This window comes from Syngnathoides biaculeatus, chromosome 4, assembly GCF_019802595.1.
Source record: "Syngnathoides biaculeatus isolate LvHL_M chromosome 4, ASM1980259v1, whole genome shotgun sequence".
Taxonomy (NCBI): domain Eukaryota; kingdom Metazoa; phylum Chordata; class Actinopteri; order Syngnathiformes; family Syngnathidae; genus Syngnathoides; species Syngnathoides biaculeatus.
The window spans coordinates 4,155,182-4,182,709 of NC_084643.1; the positions used below are offsets into that span (position 1 = coordinate 4,155,182).

General features: G+C 47.5%; 2 protein-coding genes and 1 long non-coding RNA gene across 12 annotated transcripts in view; 2 read left to right on the forward strand and 1 right to left on the reverse strand.

The window, feature by feature from the left end:
- Positions 1–7,518, forward strand: part of ncor2 (nuclear receptor corepressor 2) — a 115,265-nt gene extending 107,747 nt beyond the window's left edge. For 5 of the 9 annotated variants that reach the window (XM_061816136.1, XM_061816144.1, XM_061816138.1 and 2 more), the window contains 8 exons: positions 58–188; positions 286–464; positions 643–777; positions 2,490–2,629; positions 2,714–2,767; positions 3,360–3,587; positions 3,809–3,988; positions 5,077–7,518. In XM_061816136.1, the coding sequence (XP_061672120.1) occupies positions 58–188; positions 286–464; positions 643–777; positions 2,490–2,629; positions 2,714–2,767; positions 3,360–3,587; positions 3,809–3,988; positions 5,077–5,267 (1,238 nt within the window). In that variant the 3' untranslated portion in view covers positions 5,268–7,518. The remainder of the gene's footprint in view (positions 1–57; positions 189–285; positions 465–642; positions 778–2,489; positions 2,630–2,713; positions 2,768–3,359; positions 3,588–3,808; positions 3,989–5,076) is intronic. The other 4 variants (XM_061816141.1, XM_061816142.1, XM_061816145.1 and 1 more) reach the window with 2 other exon arrangements.
- Positions 7,519–9,830: 2,312 nt separating this feature from the next.
- Positions 9,831–17,507, reverse strand: rflna (refilin A). The gene is made up of 5 exons (XM_061816146.1): positions 17,382–17,507; positions 16,892–17,301; positions 16,435–16,806; positions 10,976–11,085; positions 9,831–10,893 (listed from the first exon to the last, which is right to left on the reverse strand). Exons 3-5 carry the CDS (start codon positions 16,657–16,659, stop codon positions 10,560–10,562), a joined length of 669 nt encoding a protein of 222 aa, XP_061672130.1. The 5' UTR covers positions 16,660–16,806; positions 16,892–17,301; positions 17,382–17,507; the 3' UTR covers positions 9,831–10,559.
- Positions 17,508–18,378: 871 nt separating this feature from the next.
- On the forward strand, positions 18,379–27,107 carry LOC133499669 (uncharacterized). Of its 2 annotated transcripts, none has more exons than XR_009794711.1 (4): positions 18,379–18,455; positions 20,643–20,700; positions 20,818–20,945; positions 26,221–27,107. It is a non-coding gene; the product is annotated as an uncharacterized LOC133499669 (long non-coding RNA). The 2 variants fall into 2 exon arrangements; XR_009794712.1 differs by lacking the exon at positions 26,221–27,107 and adding an exon at positions 24,963–25,345.
- The last annotated feature ends 421 nt before the right edge of the window (positions 27,108–27,528 follow it).

The following is a 27,528-nucleotide window of genomic DNA, read 5'->3' on the forward strand; positions in this document are numbered from 1 at the left end:
TCTTACTTAAATCTGTTTTTTTTTAAACCCTTTTGCTTGTTTATTTTTTACTTCCAGCTCAACAGAAGATGGAGTCACATGTTCTGTATCGACCTCCGTCTGCGGAAAGGCTTTCGCCAGGCCAGAAACCGCCTTCGCCTTGTGTGAAAGGCAGCCAACGGGTCGTGACCCTGGCTCAGCACATCAGTGTAAGTCCACACCGTCACATGTGCCTAATAAATAGGAACCCGACCTACCGCTTGTTTTGACCGAAGCGCGTGGCAACCCAACTTCTCATGGCAACAGGAGGTGATCACAAAAGATTACAGGCAGAGTCAGCAGCAGCATCAACAAGGTTACCACGGCTCACCCATCCTGGACTTGACCCGACCCCCCAGTGCCTCACAGCCCCCGGCCTCTTCCCAGGAGGCCCCCCAAGCGGGCCGCTACGCCGAGGGCCTCGGCGGGGACCGTAACAGAGACCGGTAAGCGTCACTACAGAGCAGGATCACCGGCAAGTGCTCGTGACTCGTCACCGCGTTTATTTTGGACGGCCAATAAATGTATTAATAGGCCGCGAGTTCTCCCCTTTCACTGACACATGAGGCCACGTGAAGATGACTTGTCTAGAAAAGGTCACATATTTCAGTGTGTGCTCCGCAGGTCTCCTTCTCAATCCAAGTCTTCTCCCATCAGTGTTTCCAATGACTGCATCGAGCCGGTTTCTCCTGCCGGGGCCAACTCCGAGCTTGAAATCCAGGGAGGAGGCTCGTATCCCAACGAGCTAGGAGAGCAAGTGTGAGTCTTGTTGCCATGGATCCCCACGCAAATATTGGGAGGAAAGATGGATTTCTTCACATGCCGATTCGCAGTGCTCAAAACATGAAGTATTATAGGCACAGCTAAAAATATTGGCACCCAAGGAGAGCCAATATTTTTTAGCACGACAGTGGGTGTGTTCCTAATACCTATGTATCAATCATCAACTCTGTCAGCTTTTAATTTCTGGGGAAAAGGCACTTTATACACGAGAGAGTATGGTATTTTCCTACAATTTCGATTTACATTTCTATTGTGTGTCTGATAAGACCCAGAACCTCCTGTGTCGACCCGTGACTCACTAGAATTCAACTGCAACATGCTGGCAATTTTTTGTCATGAGTTTGTCGTCACATTTGGCCTGTAGTAGTCGTTAGTTGTTGTTCTTGTAGTTGTTGACAAATACTAGCCTCTCGTGCTTGAGTCGCATCTGCACCACTTGCACAATGGACTGAGGGATGCCTGCTACATTTTGCACGATCGACACGTCCCTACACTATTGCACAACTTGTCACTTTATAAAACGCAGTCGCTCACATTTGACGAGCGCGTTGGCGCGCCATCCCACTCGCGAATCTGCACAGTTGAGCACGAAAAATCATGTACGTAAAATTGAGATTGAAAGACGTCGCTTATTTTGTGTAGTCTTCACTTTAAATTTACATGTTTATTTCATAAATGTTGTTAACAAAACAAGCCCGCTCCTAAACAATCAGTGTTCACCCGAAAACAGGAAATGCAAGTTAACCGTACTGAGCATGTTCGGAAGTGATGCCAAACGTGCACGTTCCGAGCTGCTTCACGTACTTTGAGCGCATTTACGTTGAAAGTCATCAACATCACGAGCCGTGTCAAAGGAAATTCAGTTCTACCAGGGATGCTCAATGCGTCGATCGCAAGGCAGTTTTGGTTGATCGTTGATTGTGTCCCAAAAGAAAAAAAAAGAGGTCAATCGCGAGAGGCTGGCAGCTTGAAAAGTAGATCTTGGGGGGATCTGGGTACCCCTGAGTGACATTTTAAACATTTCTGGGATATAACACAGGTAATGTTTCAGTATCTAACTATAATAAGTATGGGATTGTGATTTACTTGATCTATATTCTAATGTTAGACTTGTCTTGTCTATATATCTAAATGCGAATAGTTATTTTTTCCTGTGGAACCGCATTATCTTGAAGTTGAAAACTTTTCCCCTCTCCATGCTTGACGAAGATATAGATCATCTACTGCTAGCTTTCATCAATGGATTGACAATAGATAGCGTCGTAAATTACACGAGATTATAACAATACATCATGATGAAATAAAATGACAAATTTGACGATAGGAATATTTAGTTTTGACAACTCAGTAAGTTATTTTAAGGTTTCCATCCCTAATCACACCCGTAACTTTATATCTGCGGGCATGACTGACCACATCGGTACATTTTTCAAATGTGAGTGACTGAAACTGCATCGATTCCTTGAAGTCTTGACGCCCTTTGCACAATTGTTCATTGCACTGGACTATCGCGCTAATGAAATGCTCGTGTCCTCCGCCCCCTTTCATGTTGTACTAGGGCGCCGCCAACTACCACAGACAAATTCCTTGTGTTGTTGACATAGTTGGCCAATAAGGATGATTCTGATACGGGGTTGTCCTCCATTTCAAAGGGTGTCCTGTTGACGGCATGCCTTTTCCTCCCTCAGAATGGGCTCCCGTTCCCCGCCCAACACCTCGCAGCCTCCGGCTTTCTTCAGCAAGCTGACTGAGAACACCTCCGCTATTGTGAAATCAAAGAAGCAGGAGATGATCAAGAAGATGACTGTGGTGGGAAACGACGATTTTAGTGAGTATTAAGAGAGATGAGCACTTGCACCCTGATTATAGTTTGGAAGTGCACAATACTTAAACCACATGTAACCATTTTTAGATGCGGGTCAGCCCGGAACAGAAATCTTCAATATGCCGGCATCTACAACAGCAGGTAACTTTTTTTTTTGTTGTTGTTTTTTTGGCCACTTTTGTCTTCACTACATAACCAAATCTCAGCACAGATGGTTTCAGGCCCATTTGCCTTTACAGCTTTCTCAGCTCTCAATATTTCTACGTTAGTCACGTCACTGTAAATAGGACTGGGCTGGGTGATAAATCAATATCGATATGTAACGCTATACACACAAGCTCTCAATATCAATAGAAAATACTGATTAAATGTTCAATGGAGCAAAAATGGATTCCGCGGGAGGCTCATTTCTCTTTTTGTCACGTCGCTGTCGATGTATGTGGAGGAGGGCGACGCTCGGAAGTCAATTGAGATCTACTGTCCGCCTCCTTGGCGCCTCTCAGCAATTTGGTTGTTCGCGCTTTTGTAACCTTGGGGAAAAAAAACAACATGCAGAGCCGCAATTTAATGTTTTGCCTTTGTGTCTCAGAACCTTCTTTATAAAATAAAAAAACAGCTGGTGCAGAAATGGGGAAAAAAAAAAGTGCACCAGCGTGAGATGACGTTGTTGAGAGCGAAGGTCGCTCTCCGTTGTTAACAGACTTAATAGTTGTTGTGCTGATCAAAACGGCAGGATGGACGCTGTCTTCAACAGGATCGGTGGGCGTTCGCAGCCACCCGGCCCCCGAGACGCCCGGCGGCTCCATCGGTCTGGAGGCCATCATAAGAAAGGCTTTGATGGGAAAATACGACGATCAGCCCGAGGAACGCTCGCCCGCCGCGTCGGCTCAGCAGCTGGTGTCGGGTCTGCCCGTTGGCTTGAGCGCAACCGACGGCCGCGCGGACGACACCTTCTCGCAAGGTCAGGACATGTAAAAACACTCCATGAATGTTTTTGACAAACGGTGCCTGTCCCAAAACGACTTGGCTGGGTGGTATATTTTTCATTGTCGGGGATTGCTTGAATCAAAAGTGGTGGGAACTCCCTACCCCCACAAAACCACCATTGCGCTAAAGCTTGGCCGCATCTCGTCTGGCTTGAAATGCTGTCACAAGTTCAATCGACGACATCTGTCTTTGTAGGTGGCGGGAAGGCCTCAAAGGGCAGCGGGCGCTCCAACGGGCGCAAGGCCAAGTCCCCAGCGCCCGGCCTGTCGGGGGGCGAGAGGCCGTCCTCAGTGTCCTCGGTCCACTCTGAAGGAGACTGTAACAGAAGAACGCCGCTGACCAACCGAGTGTGGGAGGACCGGCCCTCCTCCACAGGTACACCAGCGACTGCCGTGTTTCTGCTTGTTGTATAAGAAAGGGAAAAGCCCCTCCTTGAATTGTCTACGTTGTTGACGCCGCCTCCCCAAACGGCCGACAAACTAACCCCACCAAAGATTAAATCTTACGTTCGGGCTTTGTTCATGTACAATCACGCACATGGTTTTTAATTTGTGTCCGAAGACACCAGTCGTGAAGAAAATTACATTTAAAAAAAAAAAAAAAAAAAAGTTAATCTTCAAGCCCATCGAAGTAATGCTTGTTAGCGTAGCATCCTGAAGAAGTCAGCTAAGCCAGTGTGATGGTCTGAGCGCTCCCGGTGCTCAAAGGTGTCCTTGTGATTATTATATATTTTGTAAACTTCCGGCCAGTCTGAAACATCCCCACCCATGCTTCAACGTGTGCCATTCGGCAACTTGTCGCCGAGTGTTCATGTTCGCTATGGACGTCTCAGAAAGACGAACACAGCGAACATATATATATATATATATATATATATATATATATATGTGTGTGTGTGTGTGTGTGTATATTTTTTGTTTTAAGGTTAAGTTAGGTTAACGTATCTTAGCTCCCTCTATATAGAAGAAAGGGAACTATGAGACCAAGTATGCGTCTGCTGCGTACCCAGAGTTCCCCTGTTAGTAACACATGCTCATTCATCGCAAGGAGACTTTTCAGCACGGGGGAGCGCTCAGACCGTCACACCGCCGTGCTGAAAGTAGTTTCTCTTGTACACATGGGAGTCATGTGCGCATGCCCAAACCCGAGTGCATGTTAAGGAACGGCCATCTTTTAACCATGACGTTCCAACAAGCTTCTGTTGTACTTTTAAGTCATACCCATTAGGAAAAAAATATATATTTTAGCTACATTGTTAAATGTACCACAGGGTTGACAGCCTGAAAAACGTAGGGGGTTGTTGTCCGGAAAGTACCAAACAGCGAATAGGTTAGTTTCTTGGTGAAAAACAGAGGAAGTGTTTTGTGCGACGAGGCGGCCTGAGTAATGCCGAAGCGTGAATTTACGTGGAGTCGCAAACGGGGCCTCCAGCAACTGATCTCTGTGGCTTTTGCTTCCCGCAGGTTCAACGCCGACCCCCTTCCCGTGCAACCCGTTGATCATGCGTTTCCCCGGCGGGACGGTTTCGGTTCCCTCGCCTTCGTCGGGGCAGCCGGTGGGCCACGTGGCCGCTCAGGGGCAAGGCCGCGCCTGGGAGGAGGAGCCCAAGCCGCTGCTCATGTCTCAGTACGAGTCGCTGTCCGACAGCGAGTGACCGGCTTGGGGGCGCGTGGGCCCGCCCCGGCGCCGCTGCGCTCTGCGTTGCCCGCTCCCGGAATCCCGTCACAAGTCGTCCCTTCTTTCACGTCTCCTCGCCGGCCTTATCAGCTCGGGCACAAGTCAACGCGCTCAAGCGCTTTGGCGTTTGTTTGCCGGGTGGGATTCTCGTCAAGTCGGCAGCCCAACCGGCAAGAGTTGAATTTCTTGAGCCTCTGCTTTGCTACAAGCGCATGCAAGGGAAGGGACAGAACTTTCTTTTTTTTTTTTTTTTTTTTTTTGTTGATGGTTCTTTTTCTTCTTTCAACTCAGTCTCGTGATTGGGAAGCCATCGCGGACAGCAAGTACCTTTTTGGTTGTGAATGTTCTATGGTTATACGTGCTGGTCCTCGGTCCGCAAAGATCTTCAGAGGCTTTTGGGGTCGGGGGGGGGCCCTCATATCATTGGTTTACAGGGTAAACACGCCGTCAGTCGCAGACGACGTCGTCCGTTGGCGATGGTCCCGAGGGCGGGCGTCGGCCGTCCCGTCTGACCTTTGGCCGTACGACGGGGTTTGGACAAGTGACGCTGTGGCGGTTTTTGATATTGACTGCATCCGTGTTCGTTCGTTTGATGCTTTTAGGATACGAAGCACTTAGTAGTTGGCCGGTCCGCAACGGTGTCGCTCCGAAAGCAGCGCGACGGGATTTCAAACGACCCTCCGCGGCGTTCCCGTCTTGGGGCTTTTGCGACAGTCTGACCTTTGACCTTGTACTGCATAGAGGAAGACCCTTAGCTTCTCTACTGTGCAACTTTTTTTTTTTGTACATTATAATATATTCTTAGTGTTAAGTGCCATTTATTTTCCATGCACAGTGCTGAAGTTACCAAGTGACGCACAATTCTTTCTTTTTTCGGGGTTGGGGAGGGGGTGGGGGGTGGCCTCCATTGCCAGGGTTTCTTATGTGCAGGCTGGGAGTTGACAACATAGATGCAAATGTCTTTCTTTGTGCATCTGCCAGCCGCGCACTGGCAAAACTCACAATCTTACCAAGAACAGTTCTTATTTCCGGTCAAGTCCGAAAACTTGAGATGATTACACTTCAAATACGTGTCGTGGTTTTTAGACCATTTCCGCTTGTTTCAGGCTTTATTTTGGCTTACTTACAATAAGCGAGCGGTCATGCCGAGCTCACTGGTGTCAAATTCGAGCCTGCCTGCGTACCGAGATCTGCAGAAATGATTTGGCAACGAATGCGCAGAGGGGCGCGCTGTCTATTGAAAGGAAACTGATTTAAAAAAAAAATGCCATTGGCCTTTGAAACAAGTGAAAATTGCCTCGTCGCTTTTTTACTTGACAAGTCTTATTGTAAGGGGTTTTGACTGTGAATCAGCCAAATACTCCTGCTAAGCTTTTTGAGGTTTTCCAACGCAGCGAGCTTTTCGGCCGCAAAGGGAACGCGCGACATTTTCTCTATGCGGCACTCGCTTCACGGCGCTGGATTGTGGGCGGGTTTCACGGGAGGTGAATGGGGAAAGCGCTGCAAAACGGCAACGGCCGCACCAAAAGGGCTGGTGTCCGGGGTCGGATGGGCTCAGGTGGAGTTTGGTCCTTTAGCGACACAACATCCAAGTTTTTGGGACGACGTCCAGTCTAACCTCTTGTCATGCCTGCGGGATGCTCATCGCGGCCATCTTTGGGGTGTTTTTGTTTTTATCGTCCACCCGGAGGGTGTGTAATTTGGCCCACACATCGGTGTCTGTTGCTCCATGTTTTATTTCATGAATCCATTAAGGAAGTCGAAGAATGTGAGCGGACTAGCTGTTGTTTTAACAGATGACGGACTTAATTCACTGATTTTAAAAAATGATACTAAATTAAATTTTAACGTGCATTCATTTTGCCTTTGCTCCAACAGTTTTGTCCAACCGCAGATTCTCCACTTGTCAAAAATAACAAATATCAACTGTGGTCCCTGGAGGGAGGGTGGGTGGGGCTGTTGGAATATTATAACTTTGTTCCAACGTTTTGTTCATAAGGTTTTTTTTTATATAATTATAACCCATGTATAATAACAAGGATTGTATATAAAACAATATAGATGTAAATATTTATGTGGCTTGCTTCTAGGTTGGTATTACGGAATAAACACACGCACACGGTTAAATTCTACATGCCCACCAGCAAGCTTTGTGGATTGCAGTGTACAAATGGAAAACAAAGAAGACACTGCCTTAATGTTGAAATAAAAACCTTATTGCCATTCAGCGTCAGAGGAGTCACTCAAATACTGTACACACGGCACTGCAATACAAGGTTTATGAGGGCTAGGGGGCGCCATGAGTACATTTTCGTGCTTTGGAGAAATTGGTCCAAGTGTCAAGTTTTGCTGGTTTATCCCAAAGGCGTTGGACTGGGGTTGAGGTCAGGGCTCTGGCACTGTTTTGCAGGCAAGCAAGTCGTCAAAGTGTGTGTGGACGGAGCTTTTCTGTCTTTTCCAGTTTATTTATCCAAAAGCATTGAGTAAGCAAGTGTGAAATATTCATTTTTTTAATTCAATTACAACATACATCTTTAAATTAGAGCAGAACAGGAGCAACGGCTGTTGTACAAAAATATAAAGAGAATTATGAGGTGCCTCAATTCCACATATACATCAGGAAAATATTTTACAGAGAAAGAAAAATAAAATCAAGTGTTAGGAAACATACTTGAACTCACGTGAAACCAGCAAAACGCCATCAAACCAGTCGACATCCTTCTCATCATTCTCGTGACCATCCCGGAAAACTCTCGGAACTCTCAAAGTCAGAGTCACTCTCAAAACTCGTTTCCTCAACCGCAACGTCCTCTTCCCTCGCTCCATGCTAGCACGCGCCACTTGTACGGTCATACATCTACTGGCTTTTTCTAAGCCACAAAATTTACTTTTAAAACAAAATTAAATAGATCCATGCATCAATTTTTCTTCTACTTGCCAGTTATGGGAGCAGTAGCTTTAGCAGGGCTGCCCAGACTTCCCTTTCCCCAGCCACTTCATCCAGCTCTTCCAGAGGGATCCTGAGGTGTTCCCAGACCAACCGGGACATGGAGTCTCTCCAGCGTTTCCTGGTTCGTCTCCGGGGTCTCTTTCTGGTGGGACATGCCAGGAACACCTCACCAGGGAGGTGTCCGGTCCAGATGCCCCGGCAACCTCATCTGGCTCCTCTCAATGCAGAGGAGCAGCGGCTCGACACTCAGTCCCTCCCGGATGACCGAGCTTCTCAACCGATCTCTAAGGGAGAGCCCGGACACCCTGCGGAGGAAACTCATTTCGGCCACTTGTATCCGGGATTTTGCTCTTTCGGTCGTGACCCACAGCTCGTGCCTATAGGTTAGGGCAAGAATGTAGATCGACTGGTAAATTGAGAGCTTTGCCTTTCAAACTTAGCGCCCTCTTTACCACAACGGACCGACACAAAGTCCGCATCACAGCAGACGCTGCATCAATCCGTCATTCGATCTCCCGCTCCATTCTTCCCGAACTCGTGAACAAGACCCCAAGAAACTTGGAAGTCCTTCATTTGGGGCAGGATCTCATCCCTGACCCAGAGAGGACTACGATCTCAGATTTGGAGGTGCTGATTCTCATCCCAGCCGCTTCAAACTCTGCTAACTCCTCCAGTGAAATTTAGAGGTCACCCAACCCAACAGAAACACATCATCTGCAAAAAGCAGAGATGCAATGCTGAGGCCACCAAACATTTTCCAAAGTAAGATTATTACTTCTATTTCCTGTTGAGGTTGAAATTTGAAAGAATTTGACCAAGATAAAGCTAAACAAGGTGCCCAAAAGATTTACTAAAATCTCTCTCGGTTACTTTGAGAACCAATTGTCGCCACTTATTTGTTAACTCCTGCAACTTGCGTTCATTTTGCACCTTTGCCAGATCCCATCTGCAGCTAGTAAATTGGCTTCCAAGTGTTTACGTGAGCAGGCTGCAACCAATTCTGAAACTTCAGTAAAACAGGCCTCTTAAGGATCTAAAAAAAAATAATAAAAACTAGCAACTGGTGCACAGATTGCCAACTGCAAGAGAAAAAAGTACGTTAACGTCGTGGATTGACCGAGTGGAGCTAGAATGGGTTCAGGTTCATCCTGTCCCAACAAACTCGACTTCTGCATTTGGATCCTCGCAAGGCAGTTACAACTATGAATCAAGTAGAAAGTCCAAAACGTCACATCTGTCACCATGCTACACAATTTCGTATCTGGTTGAACCAGATTCTCATTTTCAGTTTCATCACCTCGTGCATCTTATTCAAACAAAAACTGAAGCTGCTTGAAAACAACTTTTCTTGGCCTCTAAATTACTCATTTCTGAAGCTGTTTTTTTAGATTCTACTTTGTACAAAAGTATTAGGATTACACTGTCCAAGTCAGCCATCAGGTTCACACCTGCCATACAATCTTTGGGTAATAGGAAGTACTTGTTGTCATGTTCAAATATTACTAACTTAGGTGCTGTGAAAAAACAGTTCTCCTTTTCAGTGGGGCAGCGAAACTCCCGACTGAAATTGTCATGAATCTCTGAACCTCATACCGTAATTTCCGGTTTATAAACCGCGACTTTTTTTTCCCACACGCTTTCAACCCTGCGGTTTATACGGTGATGTGGGTAATTTGTGCATTTTTTTTTTTTTTTTTTTTTACTTTTACCGGTCCGGCCCTATTATCGCTGCGCTAGCGTGTTACTGCCGTGTCTCAATGATTTTTACCAGTATGATTTTTTTTTAACCAGTGTGACGGTCTGAGCGCTCTCAGCGCTGAAAGGTCTTTTTCAGGTTATTGTGCATGCACGTATAATTGACGCTAATTGATTCTTGCCTAAATACGGTGAGAAAACCGCACGCTATGGTCATGCGCAGCTTGAGTGGCTGCTCCATGAACATGTCACGTTAAAAAAAGTTAAAAATAAACTTTGGTCCAATGGTTGACGCACACACACAAGATGCTTTTCATATGCAATCAGGCCGTAATTTGAAAGGATGCATGCACCAAGTCACATGATCAAATCCTCCAGTTCTAGCTTGGAAAAATTCCCCCACGTGGCTGTCATTCTTTTGAGTGACGTCCGTCCTGCAGGACCGAACGGGTTCACTCGTTCGCATGAAATGCAAAGACGAAAGCCACCGAGGTGCAAAGTTGGAAGATTTCCTCTGGCCGTCTCGCCTGTTGCCCTTCTAATATGTTATGCTTGAGTCTTCAAAAACCAAAACCACAAAAAAAAAAAAAACAAAAAAAAAAACTGTCAAAGCTGGCGTGGGGCCTACAGGTCCTCGGTGTAGATGATACATGGACTCGAATCCTCGCTGGACTCCAGCTGCACCCTGGAGACGAACCAGCGGCGCGGCGCCACGGCCTTGTAGGTCAACGTGGTGCGGTAAATGTTCTTGGCGTGTTTGGGGTACACGATGGTGGTGTTCTGGTAGCTGATTGGCTTCTGCCGCGGCTCCAGGTACACTTGCGACTTGTAGCTCCTCCAGGTGCAGTTGGGCACCACCACGACCGTCTCGCTGTACGCCGTCGCCGTGGGGACGGGCACGCAGTACACTCTGTCTCGGTAACGCTTGTCCGAATCGTAGCGGACCGCCGAAGTGCACCTGCGGGAAAGCGCAAGCCTAGATTGAGCGCAGGGAGATTACGACCGCCGCCGTGGTTTCGTTTACCGAGTTTGTGACTTACTTGACTTCTTGTTCCGGTTTTGGGTCGACCTCAATGCTCTCACCGTAGATGACGGGATACATGCGAGTCCTGGGGTCTGTTCCTGTTGTGTTGAGCAGCAAGTAAGACAGCTGGGAAAAGGGAAGACTAAAGGTCACAACTGGGAAACCTTTTGAGCAGATCTCAGCTAGACTGCCAACATGTCTCCTAAAAGCAAGTGAAACTGAAACCATGACAGTTCCCGCCACAGGCCTCCAAGGAACAGCCTTGAAGGTTCTTTTGCTGAACTGGAAATGACCTGTGGGGTTCCTCAAGGGTCCGTTCTTGGAGCCTTTTCATTCAGCCTGTTACGCTGCATGGTAAGCCTTGGCTCAAATGCTTGAATCTTTTACTTAACACTCGCATTTGATGGGTGCTTAATGTCCTATCCTGGTTTGTGTGTTCCATTTACCAATTTTTTTTTAGGAAAATGTCTTGTCTTGTGGTCTGTTGTGTTGTAGTATTTCAGAAGTAACTAAAATTGGGAATGCACAGCGCATGTCGAGGGCGCGGTGTGCTACGTATGGGAGATTTGAGGAATAGCACAGACTTATTCATCTTTACTAGCATGAAATCTGATTATGTTCCACAACTAGATTTTAGTTCCCTATTACGAGCCACCCTGTTACTGTGTTAATTCCAACATTGTTCCCGTTTACCTTCAGGCAATGTTTCGAGGAAGAAAAACGTATCGGAATTTCGCAACCCAACTCCCTTCCATGAAATTTGTTGCTGCAGTTGTGCCAGACACACAATAAGCCGGGAAATGTGCCGCAGATATCGAGCCGACAGACGATTACGATACACGGGCAGCTGGGAAGCAGGTCGAGCCGCCAGTGAGCGGTCGTGAAGGAAGATTGGGTGGAGTTCATCAGGACAATGTAACCCATCCTTCCCTCACCCAAAATGGAATTTTTTTATTTTTTCTGACTGATCCTTGCGCCTTTTTTTTTTTTTTTTTCCTGCAATGGTGTCAAACGTGTGGTCCGAGGGCAATGTTGGGCCACCTCCACCACTGAGAACAATACAGAAATAGTTTGAGGATGACTGCTGCAAAATTTCAGTCAACAATTTCAATTGAAGCGAGGCTGTGGTGGAAGAACACTTTTTTTTTTTTCTCCTCCCTCCTGCTCTGCCGCAACTTGCACGTTATTTATTTCGATCGAGTTTGTGACGAGTCAACTGAGGTCGTCTAGATTGCCAGACGCCACCGCAACGTGTGACAAGTTTAAATGAAAAAAACGATTCATCGTGGTGTTGAAATTGCACTCATTTTTAAGAAATTAAGGCTACGGTGCGAGCGGGGCTTCTTGTTATTCTCGAAGTGTCGTATTTCGGTGTGGTCCTAAACCGAGAGAGGACCCCTTGAACTTTTCCCTTCCCGTTGGCGACCGTCCCAAAGGGTTCCGCCACCCGCCGGGTGAGAATCTCCGCTGTGCACTGTGTACAAGGAAGGACTCGAGCCTTCTCGGAAACGGGACCACGCGGCCAGACTCGTGATCGACGGCCGTCTTAGCACGTGAACCCGGCAGGGCCGCGGTTCCCGCTCCGGCTCGCGTGCCGGGACGGGCCGGCTCGGGGCTCGTCTTACCGAGTCGCAATCTGGACGTTTGGAGCCGGCAGCTGCGGCCCGCGTTCATGTGCGCACTTCTAGAATGTTCACGACGGTCCCGGCGTCTCATGTAGGAGAACATTCCAAGTAGAGCCGCCGACCCCGCCATGGAGTCACCGCTCGCTATACCGCGGTTGACTTATTGCAGACTCTTTTTATTTTCTTACTGGTCAGCACGATGGGCTACAATTACTCCCACGCACACCCTCAGCGCATTTATGTTGCCGGACGGCTATTTGACGGTACAGTGGACCTCCGGGCAGGACCAATGAATAAAAGGTTCGATTACCGTATTTTCTGCACTATAAGGCGCACCTTCGATGACTGGCCTGTTTTAAAGCTTTTTTTTTTTTTTACATATAAGGCGCATACAATGGACGCTTACAGTAGAGGCTGGGGTTACGTTATGCATCCATTAGATGGAGCTGCACTAAAGGCTCAATATTGATCCATATATAAGGCGCACCCGATTATAAGGCGCACCGTCGGCTTTTGTGAAAATTAAAGGCCTTTAAGGTGGTTGTAGGTAAACATTTTGCTGTTGATAGGTTTCATTTGCTTTGTTTTGTGTGTCAGGACACGAAATCTTGATTTTAGGAATAAATGCGTGAGAAAGTAAATTTACATGATTGTCTCCAATTTCTTTACAGCAACTTAGTGGTACCAGGCCCCAAGGAAGCCTTTTTTTTTTTTTTTAATAGGTATGCTTAAAACCTGAGAGGACTAAAAAGTGTACGTTTTCCTTCAAATGTGGTCTTTCTTTGGCACATTTGCCCCAATGGCGAGTGGGCCCACAACACAACACAAACATGCATTTCTCCATCTTGTGCGGAGCAAAAGACCAGAACGGAGGTCTCAGGAGAACGCAAAGAATCAAGCCGCCCTGCAAGAAACTCGTTCGTGCCCAGGAAAACAACCGTCCCGCTGACTGAAGCGCGCAAAGTCCAAAAGCCAACTCAAACGGCTTTCCCGTCTGAAGCCTCGAGACATTTTCGTGAGAGTCAACAGCGACACGGCGGCGCCATCGCATCCTCGTCGATGGTGTGCAGACGGAAGGAAGTGTTCAGTTCATCTCGCATTTACAAAGAAACGCTTATGCAACAGCCTCCGACGACCCCCCCACACCCAACCACCACCGCACCTGAAAATAGAGCTGAAGGACTGAGTCGGACACAACAATCCAAAATAGATTTGGGGAACGGGGCGGGGCATGAGCGCCAGTTGCGCTGAAAGACATGCACTCGGGTCCAAATGTTTTCAGACCCAAAACTTGGATTCTATCCACACTTGAAACCAGAGACCAGCGAGGATCACGAGTGGGAACCGGCGTCGTGGATCTCTGCGAGTGTGCGCCAACATCGCAACGCTCCCAGGATGCACGGCGCCATTTCCCCGGCCTCCATTAGGCCCTTCCAAAGCCGCGTGGACCTGCGCAAACATGTCCTCCAGACTTTTGGGAACTGGGAGGGACCTGGAGATGACTTTTGATCAAATAAACCGTGCTGAAAAAGTCAGTGAGCTGTTTATTCTATTCAACAGCTCAATTATGAAACTTCAGCTGTACTGTGCAAAATATTTGCTCATTGATCCTTTTCAAGTCAGGAAATGCGTTCATTTTTTTTTTTTTTAAAACACTACCATGACAGTACAAGTCAACGGTCATTAAGATTTAAAAAAAAAAAAAAATCCAACTGGTTCGTCTCCCATCAAGCTAACGTGTTTTTTTCCAATGTGAGAGGAAGCCAAAGTGCCCAAACTGGCCCAGAGAACGTGTGAAATTTGAACCCAGACCTCTCGAGTGTGAGCCACACATCCTGACCGCAAGATGCAACAATCGCTCGTCCAAATTTGCGGATCGTCCTTGCAGTCACCGAAATGAGTCGAGCGTTGCGATGAGGCCGTTTCGCCCGGGACGGCAAACCCGATCGCATCAATCTGACTGACGCTTGGTGTTGGCTGCCATCTTGTGACGATGATGTCGCATCATCGTTGTTGAGCTCCCGAAGAATTTTTCAGCATCTGTTCCCCGTAAAATGTTGGCTCACGTGATACACCATCATTGACTTTTACCCAAGAGCCAAACTCAGATTGGGCAGACCGGACCGATCCATCATGAGAGCAACGAACGAGGACCTCAGAAAGCGATGTCGTTGTCCCGCTGGTGGACAAAAACCACTTTTGGATCCCCCAGGAAAGTGCATCTCGCTCCCACGGCTTCCCCGGCCAACCCCAATATGGACCCCAGCGGACTTGTTATCCCCTACAACGTTTGACACCGTTATTAATGCATTCTTGCGTGTGCGCGTCTATTTTTACAAGATCAACTTTCGCGTGGGGTGGCCGTCGCACCCGTCAAACCCGATCACAAGTGTCATATGACTGCAACTTACCAATCAGAGGACACAAGGCTGTCATGAGCCCATCAAAAAGACATTTTGACAGCTCTGCCGTTGCGACTGGGCAACCTTGCGGACTTCATCCCACTTGTAACTTGCGAAAAGACCTTTCGCTAAATTGCAGATCTTTTTGGAGCAGGTATGGCAAGATTAGCATGAGGCTAGCTCGCGCCGCCGCGGGGTGCGCTTAGCAAACAGCTTCGCCATCGTTGAAGTGAAAGAAACAAATTGTCTCTGTAGTTTTTGTTTTTCATTAAATGCTTCCATCCTCTAACTCAAATAAACATTTGGATGACTACTTTTAACTTTTACTTTCTCATTCTTCGGTTTGTTGATTTACAAAGTATTAACAAAATATAAAGTGTTGACAATGCGATGTTATGATACAACGAACGTGCCTTTTTTTTTTAGCGGGGGGGGGGGGAGTGATATTTTGCAAATGTGCCGTTTCTGCCTGACGACGTCATTATGGAATATCTGTTCGAATTGACCACGATACACAAATAATAATAATGTGAACGACTGAATGCAACGCGCATGCTGTTAAGGAAGCCCAGCAGGTGACGCTTAACAAAAACGCAACAGAATAGCACCCAAGTGTGCTATGTACGTCATCTGGAGCAATTCAGAATAAATATTTATGCACAGATGGATGGAAAACACAATTAAAATACATCAAACTACCCAGAGATGCTGATTAATGTGTGCGAATGGCTGAAGATGGTTTGCAGAGGTGGGAAACATGCCGACATATATTGGGAGGGCCAGCACGGTGGCCCTGCGGGGACAAATTTCAGCTAGAATGCCAATTTTGTTCACATTACGTTGGCCAGCGCGACCGATTGTTTAGAATCAACACGGCAACAGAGAAAGCTGACGTGCGATTGGACACATTTTTACAAAATCTAATATTTACGTGAGGCGGAACAGTGGATCAGCTGGTAAAGCGTTGGCCTCACAGTTCTGAGGACCTGGGTTCGATCCCGGCCCCGCCCGTGTGGAGTTTGCATGTTCTCCCCGTACCTGCGTGGGTTTTCTCCGGGCACTCCGGTTTCCTCCCGCATCCCAAAAACATGCAACATTAATCGGAGCCTCTAAATTGCGCCAAGGTGTGATTGTGAGTGAGGCTGTTTGTCTCTATGTGCCCTGCGATTGGCTGGCGACCAGTTCAGGTTGTACCCCGCCTCCTGCTCGTTGACAGCTGGGATAGGCTCCAATGCAACCCTTGTGAGGATAAGCACCAAAGAAAATGGATGGATGGATAATATCTCCAATTTCATGGATCAGAATATAGATTATAAATGTTGGTCGGGTTAGCGCTTTCATTTTGGTCACGTGAGAACGACTTGGAGGCCCTGACGGTCCCCCACTCCCACATACTGGTGGCGATGATGGTGATGATGATGATGATGATGGCGGCGGCCCCTCCTTACCAGTTTGCCCCCCCGACCGGCGTCCTTCTTGCAGGTCGCCTGCTGGTGGGCCTCCGCGGGCGTCGCGCCGCTGCCGGAGCGGGGCTCGACGAGAGCCGGCGAGAGGGAGCAGAAAGGCGGACTGGGGCTGGGGGGCAGGCCCGAATCGGGACTGTCGAGCAACCCTTCCCGGTTCTTCCCTTTCAGGCTTTCATCCATCGCTTGCAAGTGGAGGTGCCCCACCATTTCTGGGGACGATTGCAAGGGAGAAAAGATGCAAACAAAGTCGCAATCGGGGGAAAAAAAATAATAAAGTTTTCCCCTTCTTCTCTCGTCCAGCCTCTGCGTCGAAAAAAAATGAATAATCCGCGGCCAACTTCTTGCAGGGGACCTCTGCAACAAGATGAGCGCAAAAGCATATCAATTCGCTTTGGGGGCAACCAAACGGCACGAAAAAAACAACAACAACGACTCTTACCTGTGCCGTCAAGTCGCCTAAGCGAGCCGCTGGAGACACTCCCGTGGAAAAAGTCCACAGCGAAGCTGGTCCAAACTTCCCAGCCCCAGCCGAGCGTGCCAAAGTCACGTCGGCTTCACCAAATGTCACCACAACACAAAGCCGACGTGCGCCCCACGCAGCTGACGACCAAAGCTGGTCGGGGAGGCTTTGACTCGTCACCGCGCGCGACCGCGTGCGCGCGAGCACCGGCGCTTCCCGGCTCGGCCGCGAGGGGGAGCGCCCGCTGCCGTTTGGACTCACCTGCTGCGTCGCACGCTCAGCTGGTTCACGCCGACCTCGTCCCGTGAAAACCTCAAAAGACACCCGAAGCGTTTTCACTCGCCCAGGCAGCCGTAAATAGTCCACGCCAGCGATGTGCAAATTATTTTCTAAATGAAGAAAAGTAATCAAATACATTTACGCTACTTTGTCAAAACAAGTACAGTACAATTCCGTTTTCAACACTTACTGCATTTCCAAAGTCATCTTGGGAACGTCCGACGCTTGCACCGGTTCGTTTTTCACGCACACACGGAGAAAGAACCGATTGCGCGTCGGCGCTTTCCTCCACGTAACGTTCGCCGCCGACCCAAAAGCAAATCCGAAGGGAAAAGAAGAGGCCGGCCCAGCAGCTCTCCATGGTGACGAACACGGGATCGCCCGGCAAGTCATGCGTGATGTTTGCTCACTTGTCATTACGCGGGGGCGAGATACGTCGAACGGCAGCCGACCTTATAGCGACGAGGCCGCTCGTATGCGTTTTGGGGCCGTCTCGTCTCGGGCGAGCGTCTTCAAAAAGCCGACGTTTCCATCCTCGGGCCTCGTACACGCCGCGGCCTCATCAGCCGCCGACCAAAATCCAGCGGCCGCCGTCAGCTGGTAGAGGCCCCAGCTGACCTTTGACCCTGGACGGGATAAGGGGTTATAAAAACTGCACGGGTAGAAGGACATTGTGTCAACACAGTGCTCATCTCGGTTCATCGATTGCAGGTTTTCTTTTTCACATTCGTATTTTGCCATTTTAAGTGCGTGCAGTCATTTTGTGGGGGGCAGTAAAAAAAAAAAAAAAGGAAAGATAAACACTTCCTGGCCTATGGCATGAAAAAGGAAGGAAAATTGAATTAACTCACATGTTGCAAGGAATAGAAATGTAGATTTGTGTACACTACACATTTAGAAGGGATTTAAAAGTACAGAAAGTCTTGAAAAGACGATTGAAGGGAGGAGCCTGGGAGGCTTTGGTGCCATTTGATTGGCTGAACAATCGTGGTGACGGAGAGGGTTCAGAAACCACTTCTAGTTAAAAGATTATAATAAACAGACACTGCCCATTTTTTAAGATGATGAGAACTACTTTCAGACAGTGACTGACACTTTTCATTGTGCTTTTAGTTGGTTAAGTAATCAGTAGATGGCACTCCTGGACCGCCCCCTCTTGAATGACGTATGAGGAAGTTAGAACCTCTGCGCACGCATGCGCAGTCTATAAAACTGCTGACTGCAAAGCAAATCGGCTAACGTGTTCGTTCCTCATCGCTCACAGGTATCAAGCACTAATAGCGCTAAACATTTCTATAAAATGTTAAAACAATTGTTGATTGAAGTGTCAGTTACATGTTTTGATATTTTGCGTGATCGCGATGTGAGTTTCGATACGTAAGTTATGTTTTTTGCTGAGTTGAGTAATGGCTGATGCTAACTAATAGCTCTAAGCATTTCTATAATATGTTAAAACTACTGTTTACTGATTTAACAGTTGTTTGCATGTTTGACATTCTGTGTGATCGCGATGTGAGTTTGGATATGTAGTTTTGTTTGAGGAAACAGGAAAGTAGTTGTTAATTTTACAGGTCGCACTAGCACCAGCTTTAAGGAATTCAGTTTTACCTTTGGCTGTATGTACTGTTTAAATCAGGGGTGCCCAGACTTTCTTGTTTTTTTTTTTTTTTTTTTTTAACCCCAAGATCTACTTCTCAAGCATCCAGCCTCTTGCGATTGACGGGGGTTCTTTGTAGATTGCTGTGCGGCCAATTGGGATTTTAGTTTGTTCACTTTTCTCCTCAGCTTGCTTGGTGTTCTGTACTGTCGTTGCTTGCACATATGTGGTGAGCTAATGTTTAAAAAAAAATACAGCTGATGGCTTTTTTTTTTTCTCAGCACACCGTCGCGATCGGTCGATCGTGATCGACACATTGAGCACCCCTGGTTTAAATAATCAATGCAGGCAATCCTATTGATTTATTTAATTTTTTAAAATTTATTTGCTGGGGAGGAGGATCGTCAGTTATTAGCAGATTTTTGCTTTTCGTGTCCGGACTTGCTCTACGACCTTTGTAAATGATGGTTGTTCACTGATGTAACATTTTGTCACAATAACAAACAAAAGCAATCTGAATAACCGCAAAGATCGCAGAAAGTTGGTTCATGAAACGTTTCAGGCTAACGCAGTTGAGTCGTCTGCATCCTCAAATGAAGCTAGCCGATAGCGTCCCGCACTGTCCTCGCAGGCAAAAGTATGTACGAGGCACGTCCATCTTGACCTGGTAATCCGAACCCCCGGAGGTACGACTTGCGGAGCACAACGAATTGACGGATTTGTACCGAAAGGTCGACTGCAACGTGAAGCCGCCGCTCGTCACTCTCTGCAAGTTTGGGAGTCTTCCAAGTTGGATAATTTCCATCATTGATGACAAGTCAAACTCATTTGTCAGCAAAACTTTCAACAAGTCATTTTGCCAAATATCAAAAGATGTGCGATTGGCGTTTCCTCGTTTCCTATGAGCCAGCAGGCGAGCCGGCGAGCTTGATGTTTTTACCCTCGGTTCCGGGAATGTGCAAAAGTCGGAGCTCAGCCTAAGCCGGAGCGCCTCGGCAATGTTGCTCCTGACCCAGGCCGAAAATGTCATAATGTCAATAGCACACATACAGTTCTTATTAACTTAGCCAGATGGATCATATTGGTTATAATATTTAGAGTGTCTGTAGTATAATGCAGGTTTAGTTTATCCCAGCACCGCAGTCATATATGCATAACACATCTGACAATAACGTTACGTGAATTAAATATTGGCTCAACTTGCAGACACAGGAGGAAGAAGAAATGCTTTTTTTCCTCCACCAGTCCCTTTTTTCCATTCCATCTTTTAGTCCCATCTTCAGTGAAGTGGCGACCTTTGACCTGAGTCAGGTGGGGCTCCTTTGCACTCTTCCTTTCAAGTCGGAGGGGTTGGGGGGTGAGGGGGGCGCTCATTAGGAGATTTCCGCTGGTCCATCTGCAGTTTTTTTGGCACACGTGGATCCTCGCAGCCTTCGTGCGTGGAGAGGAAAACGCCAGTTGGCAGCAAACATTTTCACGCTTGCGTTGTCTTGGAAAACCTCGGCTGCCAAGTGAGAATATGAACACACTAGAGATTCCGCACATTTTTTCCTTTTCCATTGTCGGCTCACATATAAGAAGTGTCGTGGCAGTTGAGATTTCATTATCATGGTTTTTTTTTTTTTTTTTTTTGGGGGGGGGGAGTTATTTTCAGTTTTGTCGACATCAGCTCTTCTTATGCTCTCGCATGACACATTTGTGAGTGCTTTCTGCAGGTAAACTTGTTGCGTTTAGTTACGTCTCAACCTGCAAATGTGCTAAAGAAAAGATGCCGCCTGCCACGACGCAAAATGCAACGTGCGGAATCTCAGACATATGCCAAAGAAAAATAAATCATTGCACTTTGACTTTCAGGTAGCGCTGAACTTTTCTCCTAGCTTCTGTCGCAAGATAAAGGTGTAAAAGGTCAGAGGTGGGTATGGGACAGGGGGCGTGGCTTGTATGTGGAACATATTGGCCCGCTGAGACATTTACCGACGTAAAATTTCATTCACTCATTCACCTCTTTTGCTTTTGTGTGTTTTGGCAGGGAGACATCTTTGTAATATCGTATGATGAAATATTGCGAAATCTCGGGCATTCGGTCGTTATCCAGAAAGTGCACAAGTATTTCAAGTACTTGTTGTTGGACAATGAATGCAAGGCATTTTATTGAATGTAAGTGAACCTTCGATCCCACTGCGTCATATGGCTTTCTTTCTTTTCTTTTCTTTTCTAATGTACGAGCGTCTTATCTGACATCCAAGTAGTCCAATTTCATTTTGATCTTTGAACGGGATTTTTATGTGAATGTTCTTTGTGAGCTGTCAACCAATGCGCACGCTGGATTCATGACTAAAACTATGTAACGAAACCAATTTTTGTATCCTTGATGTGTTTCTCCAAAAGTTGTCCCTTCTTCGGTTCCGGTATATTCTCGACGTGCTCCTTATTTGGCTTTGGCGTCTGCCGGTTTGTTCATCTTTAAGTCTGAAAAGAGAAAACGTCAGCTGGGATGATCATGCAACCCAAATGTGGTCGAGTGCCACGGAAAATGGCCCGATTCTTAATTGTCGCGTCGTGTTAATGTCACAGTGAGTGTTAGTTGCCACAGTTCGCCGATGTGGCTGCCCTGAAAGCAGCTGGAGTTGTGCATCACTAACAGCATTTGGTACTATTAGTGAAAAATACAAATCTGAAATTGCGGAAGTGTGGTGCTGGAGCCTGCGTCTAGAAAGAGCACGGTTCCGTTTCAGATTCATAGAGTGTCTGCGTGACTGTGGTCCGTCTCCACACAGGGCAGGAGCGACTAGCGTGGCATCGGTCTGGTTCTGGCACTTGCGGCTTCGGTTCAGCTGCGCGGCGCCGGCCCGACCCCGAGTGACCCGCCATAACGAGCGGCGCCATCGCAGCTGCCGCGATCGTTCAGTCTGCGAGCGTCTGAGAACCAGCCCCAAACCATCCGAGCAAGTCTGGAGCAGACGTTCTTGAGAAAGAACCTCACTTTTACCTTGAGACAATTTCCTTTGGCGAGCCGTGGAGTTTCTCCCTCTGTGATTTCTTTGTATTTTAGTTGACGTTTTATTGAGGATCAGACTCGAGACAATTTCTAGAGGGTTGAGAGGAGAAAAAAAGACAAAGCGCTAACTGTAAACATTAAAAGTGGATATTCCATGAGACTGTAGGGTTAGGGCTAATGCTACATCTTGTGAAGGTAGAACAGGACAAGACAGGACAGGAGAAGCACGCAAGATAAGGATCGTGAACCTGGTTATACAACTGGAATGTGATGGGACCGACTCAGTGAATTATAGAAATCGTCGTCTTTTCCTTTCGGCTTGTCCCGTTAGGGGTCGCCACAGCGTGTCATCTTTTTCCATCTAACCTATCTTATGTATCCTCTTCCTCTCTAACACCCACTGTCTGTCCTTATGTCCTCCCTCACAACATCCATCAAGCTTTTCTGTGGTCTTCCTCTCGCAGCTCCACCCTCAGCAGCCTTCTCCCGCTGTACTCACTCTCTCGCCTCTGGACATGTCCAAACCATCGAAGTCTGCTCTCTCGAACCTTGTCTCCAAAACATCCAACTTTGGCTGCCCCTCTAATGAGCTCATTTCTAATCCTATCCAACCTGGTCACTCCGAGGGAGAACCTCAACATCTTCATTTCTGCCACCTCCAGTTCTGCTTCCTGTTGTCTCTTCAGTCCCACCGTCTCTAATCCGTACATCATTGCCGGCCTCACCACTGTTTTATAAACTTTTCCCTTCATTCCAGCGGACACTCTTCTGTCACCGAATTATAGAAGTCTATGGGAAAAAAATTAAGTGAGGTGATACCTTAGCACTTTCTGTATACGTGAGTTACTTGTTGCAAGAAGTGAGTAGTCGCACACCCAGTGAAAGAATAGCACATGCAAGTCCATTCGCACCGTTGTGCATGACTGACAAAGATGTCCTATAATTGCCGTGTCCGCAACGTGACTGCGAAGGACCTGACCCACTCCGTCGAGGGTGCAACTGGGACCACGTGGCGTTGATGCTTGTTCCCCTGGCGGTTACGGCGCCAAAGTCATTTGTCCTGTGCGAGGCTTTGCTGGGGAAATATGTTGCGTGTGGGTTGGAACGTGACAGATTGAGAGTCTGCATGTTGAGGTCGGGTGTCAACGACGGCGCCACATTCCCCGGCCCGGTCGTCAGCCTGACAGCTCGCCGTTTTTGCCATACACACAAACACGCTGATCTGTGGTGTACATCCAGTGTACGAATCGTCTGTTTTGAAAGATTCCCGACGGCAACGTCGGCCCACACTAAACAACTTGACTGCTTGTATTAAACGTCACGTGCAGGTTGTATCACTTAAAATCAAAATTATAATTTTGCAGGACACTCTTTGTAGTGTTTCTGGGGTCTCCGGCAAAGGCGCCAAATTTATTTTTGTTGGGCGCCACATCGCAGTATTTGGCGGGCCGTTTTTGACAATGTATAATCGTCTCATAACATGCACAATGGATTTTTTTTTTTGGTTTTAAGTTTTCTTGTGTTCCTGGTGACTGGCTGGCGACCAGTTCGGGGTGTGCCCCACCTCTCCCTGACTTTGGCCTCATGAGATCAGTTTAGAATCCCAAATCAAATGAAAATGCTGCAATTAAATACCTGAACTGGAATCAACAGGGCGAATCTAAAGTGAATTTCATTGAGTTTCACAGGAGCGGAAGATTCCTTTTCGCCGAACCGATCGGAAGGAAATTTTGGTAATATAAACGTGGACTGGAGTTGGAATTCTCCCCCCGCTTGTGTGCGTTTTCCCCCGATTACGGCCGTCAAGTTCATGTGCTAATTCCTCTCTGGGGGTGTAAATGTGAGTGCAAGGTGGAGTGGGGGGAGGCGGGTGGTGGGGTTAATGGCTGTATCTCCCCAGAGCTGCGCTGGGCCCTGACATCCCGGCTATAAAAGGATAATGGATGTTGCAGGTAATTCACATTTTAAATTTGACAACCAGACCATTGTTTCTGTTCTTTTTAACAACAACATTTTTGACCAAGCGGAGCCGTTCGGTCGCTGTGTGAATGCTGAGAAAAGAACATTGAGTGTGCGTTTTCCTTTGGATGCCGGACTGTACTGTGTGTTCTTTGACAGAGCGTATTTTAAAGGTCAAAGTTCTCAGAAGTGGCTTATTGAACCAAGTGCTATTTGACCTGCCTCGGTAGATATTTGTCATTTGTGAGCCCCAGGAGGGCCGTTAACTAGACTGCAGCGTTACTAAACATTTATAAAGAGCCTCGGGATTCAGTTGCACAAACTCAAATAGCCGACTATTGATAGCAGCAAGCAGAGCGTCCAAGGACACCATGAAACTCATATGCTGTCCCTCACAGACCTCGGGAAGAAAGCGTTTAGGGGGGTGGGGGGTGCAGGTCTTCTTGCATAACGGCAGCACGCTATCTACGATCTCTCCGGCCCGATTAGTGAACGTGATTTTGGAAACGGGCACTTCATAGTGAGATGTTAATGTGCAATTACCCCCCACAAACCACAGCGGGGACCGGGAGTGTAAGTTAGGGCCGCAATGATTGATTGTTCTGTTTATGTTTTACTTGGGCCTGACAGGAATCACCCAAGTTCAGGTCTGAAACACGGAGCAGATGGCCCGTGCAGCGCTTTGAAGGAACAGCGTCATTAACCCTTTGGAGGAGCCGAATAAACTGGAACGCGGGGGTGGGGGTGGGGGTGGGGCGGCTAACCGGCCCGCTTTGATGCGGTTTCTGTGTTTTCGCCATCGTGCGTGTTCGGTGACCTGGACTGCCGAGGGCCATGTTTCACTTCGTGGGTCCTCTCGCTAGCATATCTTTAATGCCGATTTTTTTTTTTTTCAATGGCGTATGGTTAGCTAGCCTTATTTGTGAGGGAGATCGAATCATTTATGGTACTTGTTTTGGAACATTCATGGTGTGTTTGAGAGATTGAACACATTTTTCCCCATTCAGTAGCCTCAATTTAAAGGTGTCTGCATTGTTCTACGTCATAATCAGAGGTGGAAGTCCCAAATACTGATTATTGTGCCCCTCATGTTGCCGCTATTCAGGGTCAGTTCTTAACGAATGCTCCATTTCCTCATTACACGGTAGCATCTAATATGAAATCATTTCCACGGTTGCCTGCAAAAGAATCTCTTTTAACGTGAGATCTTCTCACAGAACATTTTGCGCTGGCATGAGATCCAAGAGGATTCAACCTCCAGCAAGACTCCAGCAAGCACTTTGGACTCTGAGCGATGGATTTGAATTTGTGGGATGTTTGCGGGAGATCCACCGCCAGCAGACCGTCGAATTATGCGGCGCTCGTTGGCCGTGCGCTGCGGCTTTCCGCGCGGCGGCCTCGAATGCATCGCAGCATGGCGGGCGCCTTCGAGCGGTCGCCGCAACATTCACTCACTGGATTGCTGCTGAACATGAAAGCACAGATATGTGACAAATTATTAACGTTTGACTTTCGTGATGATGCGTTATTGTTTGACAATTGAGATGCAAAATGGTCTCAGGTTTGATTCATCACACCTTGCTTGTGAGTCTAAGGAAAATGTAAGCAATATTATTATAGAATACCAATTGATGCCTGTTAAGTAGCAGTAATGGTAGTCTCTGATTCTGGAGTAGATGAGGCTTTATACGTTTTTTTTTTTTTTAATGTTATCTAGCAGCAGTTTGAAGTCTCAGCCAAAGAGCTACAGTTACCCCCCCCCCCTTCAACGAACGGGCTGAAAGAACAATGCGGGCCTTGTGAAGAATTTCCATGATTTTTTTGTGTGTGTGTGTGTGAGAGAGAAACTGGTTCTTCTCACTGCTTACAATGGAAATTGATTTTTTTGTGTCAACATCGTGCTGAAGATGGAAACACGTTCAACGTGAACAAATAAACCGTCAACGCTCGAGAACTTGTATGCACTTCCTTCCACGTTTCACAAGTGTTTAAACCTTTGTAAAGCTCGCGTCCACACAGGGGAGCAAAACGTCGGTGCTGGGGGGGGGAACGGCGGGCCCCCAGCCACTCCCTCCGATTCGGGGCTGACATTGTGACCCAGGGGGCTCTTTCCACAGCTCGACACCCGACCCGTCACGCTCCCGCTTCTTTGCCTCGCCCCAAATGAACACATTTGAAGTCCACCAGCTTTGCTTTTTTCCCCCGGTCATGTTGTTACACTTCACTTGCAAGTAGTTTTAGTAGTTTCAGTTTTACAAATTTCCAAAGTTCTGTCTTTGCAAACATTTTTTCTGTCAGGAAAGCATTTGTTTATCAATATACTGTATGTAACAATTTCTTTAACACAGCTGCACCAACGACCACAATCACACCTCCAACTTCTGCGTTGACCCCCCCCCCCCCCCCCCCCCCCACAAACGGGACGTTAGATGTATCTTCAAACAACAAACAATTGTGTCCCCATCCTGTCTCTAGGCCTGTTGGACCAGCTCACTCCAGTTTTCAGGCAGATCTTCATTTGATCTCTGGAACTGTACAAAGTACCATCCTGTTTTAAACGCACCACCATTATCCCGGTCCCCAAGAAACCTGCAATCTCGGGTCTTAATGACTACAGGCCTGTCGCCTTGACATCAGTGGTCACGAAGTCCTTTGAACGCCTTGTCCTGGACCACCTCAAGAGCGTCACAGGTGCCATGCTGGCCCCTCTGCAGTTTGCCTACTGACCAAATGGATCTGTGGATGACGCAGTTGACGTGGGACTGCATATGTGAGGATCCAGTTCTTGGACTTCAGGTCTGCGTTCATCTTGTCCTAACTCCTCTCCAAGCTTCTCCGGCTCAGTGGCTCGCCTGCCATCTGGCAGTGGACCTAAAACTTCCTGATGGGCTGGGGGACACCACCTCATCCGCACGCACCATCAGCACCTTGATAAGCACCGGGGCACCCCAAGGTTGTGTCCTCTCCCTGCTGCTCTTCTGTCTCTGCACTTCCATGCACCTGGCTGTCAAGTTCCAGAACTTTGCATATGACACCATAGTCATTGGGCTCATCAAGACCGTGACGAGTCTGCGTATCTACAGGAAGTGGACCTGTGGTGCGGACAACAGAACCTGGAACTGAACGCACTCAAGACTGTAGACTGAAACCTTAAAGAGTTAAGCTACCTCATCATATTATATCGTGAACTCATTTTAAATTAGTAGTCAATAATAAGAGTTGAACTGCGGCTCAGATGATTGATGGATGAATCTGAAATGATATATCATTTGAGTTTCAATTGCAGATTTAAGAAAATTCTCATGTTCACTTTCAAGTGTATTGGATTTCAGTTCCAAAGTAATAAATTCAATTTCAAACGATTATACTTTCTTCCGATTCATTTTTGTTCCCAATGGAGTGTTTGAATCGCACGTTTCCTGTCCTGTTTCGTCCGCCCTGCTGAGAGCCAAACAGCACACAAAGTCGCAATAACGGCTAATTTCAGCTGGGGTGATGGGGAAAGTGAGAATATAGGCGAGAGCCGCTGACTGACTGGGAGGGCGGTGCCCTTTGGCTCTTTTTAGAAGTGCGTGTGGCTTCAAGGAAGTTGGCTCCTGCACGGCGTTGCGCGACCGCAAAGAATGTAACTGATGTGTGTGTGTGTGTGTGTGTGTGTGTGTGTGGTTGGCGGAGCCCTTGTTGTGACGCCGGCACCCGGAGGGCCAGACGGATTGCGGCGTCGGGGATGGGGCGCGAAAGAAGTCGTCGTCCGCGATTGTCAGTGGGCCGACGTGCGGTCTT

Coding starts and splice junctions, on each gene's coding strand:
- rflna (XM_061816146.1), bottom strand. CDS start 16,659: ATGGTGGGGCACCTCCACTTGCAAGCGATGGATGAAAGCCTGAAAGGG. Junction 11,086..16,434: donor CCGGTCGGGGGGGCAAACTG/GTAAGGAGGGGC, acceptor CCCTTTTCCCAG/CTGTCTTACTTGCTGCTCAA. Junction 10,894..10,975: donor AAACCGGAACAAGAAGTCAA/GTAAGTCACAAA, acceptor GCTTTCCCGCAG/GTGCACTTCGGCGGTCCGCT.